Source organism: Copadichromis virginalis, linkage group LG14, assembly GCF_057382275.1.
Source record: "Copadichromis virginalis isolate Kocher_CV1m ecotype Utaka linkage group LG14, C_Virginalis_male_GT1.1, whole genome shotgun sequence".
Taxonomy (NCBI): Eukaryota; Metazoa; Chordata; class Actinopteri; order Cichliformes; family Cichlidae; genus Copadichromis; species Copadichromis virginalis.
Genome location: NC_140631.1, coordinates 39,300,122 through 39,307,032, shown reverse-complemented (window position 1 = coordinate 39,307,032; position 6,911 = coordinate 39,300,122). Strand labels below are relative to the sequence as shown.

General features: G+C 39.2%; 1 protein-coding gene and 1 pseudogene across 2 annotated transcripts; both read left to right on the top strand.

Moving 5' to 3' along the window:
* Nucleotides 1-515: 515 nt before the first annotated feature.
* Nucleotides 516-2,224, top strand: LOC146694617 (transient receptor potential cation channel subfamily V member 4-like). Of its 2 annotated transcripts, none has more exons than XM_085430885.1 (4): nt 516-832; nt 1,038-1,190; nt 1,342-1,479; nt 1,579-2,224. In XM_085430885.1, exons 1-4 carry the CDS (start codon nt 571-573, stop codon nt 1,998-2,000), a joined length of 975 nt encoding a protein of 324 aa, XP_085287011.1. In that variant the 5' UTR covers nt 516-570; the 3' UTR covers nt 2,001-2,224. The 2 variants fall into 2 exon arrangements, with proteins under 2 accessions (XP_085287011.1, XP_085287010.1); XM_085430884.1 differs by having other exon boundaries at nt 1,327-1,479.
* Nucleotides 2,225-3,099: 875 nt separating this feature from the next.
* On the top strand, nt 3,100-3,260 carry LOC146694616 (U2 spliceosomal RNA; annotated as a pseudogene).
* The last annotated feature ends 3,651 nt before the right edge of the window (nt 3,261-6,911 follow it).

Sequence of the window (6,911 nt, the reverse complement as noted above, 5' to 3'; positions counted from 1 at the left end):
TGGCTGTTTTGATATCGCTCTCTCTCTTTTAACCAATCAAATTTCGCTGTGGTAGAAGCTTTAAACTCGGTATGACCCAGCACAGCTAAATAGCTGGACATGCTCGTTTACCATTTAGATTTAATGTTTAATATTTAGATTTAACATTTAAAATTGTGTTTTAAATATGTAAAGTTACAAATATTTTACTAAATGTTGTGAAAAAATGACTCGAAAAAACATGTTTTTGTAAGGTTTTGAGGAAAAAACTTGCCGTTAATTTCAGTATGGTTCACTTTACAAACGGCGCCCCATATTGTTCCCCCTCCATGCATCGCTACCTTATCGAGATGAAGGGGTTGGTGTGTCCCAGGCAGTGGCGGTCCTAGCCTGTTTGGCGCCCTGGGCGAGCACTCCCTCTGGCGCCCCCCCCCCCTCACACACACACACACACACACACACACACACAGACAAAACATATTAAGGATTGTACATTAACATAAAGCTGTTGTACACACACACATATATGAAGAGAGAGAGTATGCACAGTATGCGAACGGCTACCAAACAGCCATCATAATACGTCATACAATGAGAACAGAAACAAATCAACAATTGACAATGACTATGATGCAGAGATTTTTAAAAATGACTGTATTTGATACTACAGAATGTATTTTGGGACTTTGTTTTTTTTTCTGCTCTCCAGGCAGTTTAGTGTCAGTGTTGACCACGCTTGCAGTGAAACATTCAAAAGGGACAAAGTATTTAAAGGGAGACGCGACAGAACTTCACGGCCTGCTTGACTACCTGCGATGTCATGATAAAAGACTTACAAGCCCAGAATTCACAGGCAAGTAGCATGGAAGCTGTTGTCTTATTTATGACTGACTATGTCCTAATGTTCTCTGTGAACATACTTGTCTGCAGGGAGTCCTCAGAAATACCTGGTGTGCAGTGAAAGACCCTGTTAGTTGCTGAAGTAAAAAGCAAAACAAACTGAGAACATATAATGAGGTGATTTGGTTGTGTGTGTGTGTGATCATTTTCGCTCTCAGATGAAACTAATGGGAAAACGGCACTACTGAAGGCTTTGCTGAACCTGAAAGGTGGAAATAACAACACAATTGAAGTTATCCTTGACATAGCAGAGAAAACTGGAGATTTAGAAAATTTGATCAATGCATCGTATACAGATCCTTACTACAAAGGTAGGGTGAAGGAAAACTGCCAATCTTAAAATAGACCTATCGATGTTTCTGTGTTGTACTGGCAAGCCTTTCAAGATAAATTATGGATCATACAAAATTGTGATGACTAACCTCAGCTTGTTTCTTATAACAAAAGTCCTACGTGTAACAGGTCAGACAGCCTTGCATGTTGCCATTGAGAGGCGGAGCTTTGAGCATGTGAAGCTGCTAGTCCAGAAAGGAGCTGATGTGCAAGCCAAAGCAAATGGAAAGTTTTTCCAGCGTCATGCTGAAATGGGCTTTTATTCTGGTGGGTAATGTCATATTGGTGTTAACAAGCTACACTTTCTGTCTCAGTTGTTTATGGCTGAGTGTTATCTCTAAGCTCATCTGTTTGTGTTTCCATTAGGGGAGCTCCCTCTGTCATTGGCTGCCTGCACCAACCAGCCTGATATTGTGTCCTTTCTCATGGAAAACCCTTACAGAAGAGCTGACGTGACTGACAGAGACTCACAAGGAAACACTGTTTTGCACACCTTGGTGGTCATAGCAGACAACACGAAAGAAAACACAGATATGATTGCAAAGATGTATGATGAAATACTTGTTCAACAGAACAAGCTTGACAAAAAAGTCCAGTTTGTAGAGATTGAAAATAATGATGGCATGACTCCTCTAAAACTGGCAGCAAAGCTCGGTAAGATAGAGGTACAGTGGGGCAAAAAAGTATTTAGTCAGCCACCGATTGTGCAAGTTCCCCCACCTAAAATGATGACAGAGGTCAGTAATTTGCACCAGAGGTACACTTCAACTGTGAGAGACAGAATGTGAAAAAAAAAAAAATCCATGAATCCACATGGTAGGATTTGTAAAGAATTTATCCGTAAATCAGGGTGGAAAATAAGTATTTGGTCACCTCAAACAAGGATTTGATTTATTTCTAAAAGACAAAGTGCAGCAGCAAAATCAGTGTCACACAGCAACAGCATGCCTCTCCTCATCCCAGTGTGGAGTCCATGCAGCTCTGCTTACAATATATAAAAGAAAATACAATCTATCAAAACAACGATTCTCCCAACAGCCACTTTAAAGTTAAATGTTATAGTGGGGTAAAACAGAGACAAATATGAAGCCACTAATAATAACTTGTAATATTTAAATCCCCACTAAGATGGATCAATTACACAATACATATTCAAACAACTAACTTTTCTCAACATGGCTGGAAATACTATGCAGTGTGCAGCCTCAGGTGATGAACTCATTATACACATAAAACATAACCTATACATTTACACATACCTAAAAGACAAAGTGCAGCAGCAAAATCAGTGTCACACAGCAACAGCAGGCCTCTCCTCATCCCTGTTTAGCACAAGTAAGGACCACATAAACCGATGGTTTAACAGATAAAACGCAGTTCCAATTACTATTTTTCTCGTTCAAAGCAATCAAAAACACTTTGGGAGCTTTTAGCCAGAAGAACTAATACTTAGCAAAGAAAAATACACCAAATTTAAATGTATAATTTAGTACAGGGAGAGGAGCTACAGAAAGTGTGCCTCACCAGTGTGGAGTCCGTACAGCTCTGGCTGGGAAACCCCACACACGCAACATGTTTACAAGTGGCGTCACACTGATTAATGCCCCACTTCAACAGTGACATGTGGAACCTTAGTTTTACATAAATTAAATTTACACAATAAAAAATAAACTACAGTATATACAATACAGTTTTGAGAATGTTCACACTCAGTATATTATATCTCAGCTACACGCGCAGTTCCAGGGAGCTCCGCAGGCCTCTGAGGTACTGTAGGTGGGCGGAGATTTGAAGCAGCTCCCTCCCTGTGAGCCAAGTGAAAGAGCGCACCGTCACAAGCGAGAAGTGTCCCGAGAAGGCGGCTCAGCCAGGAACCTGCGGGAGGCCATCGCTTCTCGGCCTTTTGGCTAAGATCAAGTGTAGTATCTGTTCTTATTGGAGGTCTTTAAAGAAATATTAGAGGGGGAAGAGATGGCGGAGAGTATGAGGACGGGTGTGATTTCGTTATTATTTAAGAAAGGGAATCCTCATTTACTTGATAATTATAGACCGCTCACTATGTTATGTGTAGATTATAAGATTTTAAGTAAGATAATTGCAAATAGATTGGTAGGGGTAATGTCGGATATAGTGGGAAGTGATCAAACGTGTGGGGTGAAGGGGAGACAAATTTCATGGAAAATACAATTACATAGAGACATACTTGCATATGTAAAGGATAGAAAAATGGCGGCAATCTGTGTAAGTTTAGACCAACAAAAGGCATTTGATAGGCTAGATTACGAAATTTTGTGGGAGGTAATGACTAAGATGGGCTTGGGAAAACAATTTATAAGGTGGGTGAGGATCCTTTACAAAGAGATATATTCAAAAATCAAATTGAACGGGTTCCTCACGGAAAAAGTTCATCAAGCGAGGGGGTTGAGACAAGGGTGCCCGTTATCGGTGGTACTCTATGTATTATATGTTGAACCATTGGCTTGTGCGATTCGGGAGAATAAAAGAGTGAGGGGGATAATGATGCCGGGGGGGGAATGTTTGAAAATATCTCAATATGCGGATGATACTATACTATATTTAGCGGACGACGACAGTTTAAGAGAAGTAGTGGAAATATTAAAAATATATGAAGAAGTTACAGGATCAAAAATAAATAAGGAAAAGACAAAATATAAGTATTTGGGGACGTGGGAAGGTAGAAGGGAAAATATTTGTGATTATACTTTGTGTGAAGGTCCTATGGACATTCTAGGAATTTTTTTTGGGAATAAGGAGGGCGATGCTATTTGGAACTGGAAGGGGAAGATGGCAGAGGTGGAAAGGAAATTACGACTATGGAAAATGAGGAAGCTTACAATTACTGGGAAGGTGTTAGTGATAAAGAGTGAGGTGGTGCCGAAATTATTGTATCTAGGCTATGTGTTCCCGATGCCACAAGTATTTAGAGCACAAATAATGAGGGGAATATTTAACTTTATATGGGGAGGTTACGAGTACGTAAAGAGAGTACAAATGTATCAGGAGGTTGCCGATGGGGGAAAAGGGGTACCGAACATTCCGTTAAAGTTAGATACGATTTTTTATGCAAATGTGTGTACGCTGTTAAAGAAGCCATATATTCATAAATGTCAGATATTGTTATGGTTCTGGTTAGCTATTCCATACCGGTTTTTAATTGGGTGGGAAAATCAGGGGCCGAAGGCAGAGACAAGACCAGAATACTTTCAGAGGATGGTTAAGTGGGGAAAGAGACATATAGAGTGCAGGGAGGTGGATACAATACAAAATCATAAACTTCTGTATAAAAAACTGGTGAGGAATGCTAACTACAACCAGGGGATAGTGAGTTCGGAAGTTTGGGAATACGCACAGGATAAGAGTTATAAGAATGTTTTGAAAGATTTTAATTGGATGCACCTACATAGGAAATTACCTGTAAGGACTACGATGTATGCACATAATTTGGGGAAGTTAAAAGAATGTCCGAGGGATAATTGCACAGAGGAAGAAACGATTGAACACGTCCTATGGGGGTGCAAATATGCAAAAAAGGTATGGGCTGGAATGAAGAGGAGGTATAAGGGACTAGAGGCTTTGACATATGAGGAAATAACTTATCTTAGGCCTAAGGATAAAAAGAAGGAGGAAAATAAAATACGTTGTATGTTGTTATCAATTACAAAACTTAAGATATGGAGGGCAAGACAGGGGTATATAAGGGGGGGGTATGAATGGAAAGAGATGGGAACAATAAAGGATATAGAGAGGGAATTTGAGGGGATATATCGGCATGAATTACAAAGATGGGGAATAGACACGATTAAGGACAGGTGGAAGGATTATTATGAATGATGTAAAAGATGTTTTTGTGAAATATGAAAAGTATTCAATGGAATGTTGAGCAAATGGAAATGTAAGATGGTGTTGTAAGTAAAAATAAAAAAGAAAAAAAATCTGTTAAAAAAAAAAAAAAAAAAAAATCTGTTCTTATCAGAAGTGTGGATTATAAGATCTTGAGTAAGATATTTGCAAATAGACTTGCAGGAGTAATGTCGCACATAGTGGAGAAGGATCAAACGTGTGGGGTACGGGGGAGGCAAATTACCTGGAATGTGCAATTACACAGAGATATACTTACATATGTGAGGGATAGAAACTTGGCAGCAATATGTGTGAGCTTGGATCAGCAAAAGGCCTTTGATAGGGTAGATCACGAATTTTTGTGGAGGGCAATGGAGTATATGGGGCTGGGAGGGACCTTTATAAAATGGGTAAAGAATTTATATAAGGGCATAAACTCGAAAATAAAATTAAATGGATTTCTTACAGAAAAGGTGTATCAAACAAGGGGTTTGAGACAAGGATGTCCATTATCTGTTGTGCTTTATGTACTTTATGTTGAACCTTTGGCCTGTGCAATAAGGGAAAGCCAAAGAGTGAAAGGGATAATGATGCCACGGGGGGAATGTTTAAAAATATCACAATATGCGGACGACACGATATTATATTTGGCAGATGATGATAGTCTAAGGGATGTGATAGAAATTTTAAATGCTTATGAAAAAGCGACGGGATCTAGGATAAATAAAGAGAAGACAAAGTATAAATATTTGGGGATATGGGAGGGAAGAAGAGATAACATCTGTGATTTTACTTTGTGTGAAGGTCCAATGGATATTTTAGGAATCTCCTTTGGAAACAAGGAAGGCGATGAGCTTTGTAATTGGAGAGAAAAGATGAACGCGGTGGAAAAGAAGTTGGGTCTTTGGAAAGTAAGAAAATTATCAATCTCGGGGAAAGTTTTGGTTATAAAGAGTGAGGTAGTGCCGAAATTACTACATTTGGCCTACGTGTTCCCGATGCCACAGATATATAGAGCACAAATAATGAGGGGGATATTTAAATTCATATGGGGGGGTTACGAGTATGTAAAAAGACTACAAATGTATCAAGAAATAGAAGATGGTGGGAAAGGGGTACCAAATGTCCCGTTGAAGTTAGATACAATGTTTTATACAAATGTGTGTACATTATTGAAACAGACTTATGTGCATAAATGTCAAATATTGCTATGGTTTTGGTTGGCGATACCATACCGTTTTTTGATAGGGTGGGAAAATAAGGGACCTAAGGCGGAGTTTAGACCAAAATATTTTCAGAGGATGGTGGGATGGGGAAAGAAACATCCGGAATGCAAAGAGGTGGATACAGTATTAAACCATAAACTTCTATACAAGAAAATGGTACGGAAAGCCAACCAAAATCAGGTACCGGTGAGTCCAGAAGTGTGGAAACTCACACAGGATAAGAGTTTTAAAAATGTCATAAAGGATTTTAATTGGATGCATTTACATAAAAGGCTACCCGTGAGGGTTACTATGTACGCACATAATTTGGGAAAACAGAAAAAGTGTCCGAGGGACAATTGTGTAAAAGAAGAAACAATTGAACATGTACTATGGGGATGCGAATACGCAAAAAAGGTATGGGAAGGGGTAAAGGGGAAGTATAAAGGTTTGGGGACGGTGACTTATGAAGAGATCACCTTCTTTGGGACTAAAGGTACAGAAAAAGAGAGATATAAAATACGTTGCATGTTGTTATCAATTGTTAAACTTAAGTTGTGGAGGGCAAGACAGAGTTGTATAATGGGGGGATACAAAGAGGGGGAAATTGGGACGATCAAGGCTATAGAAAGG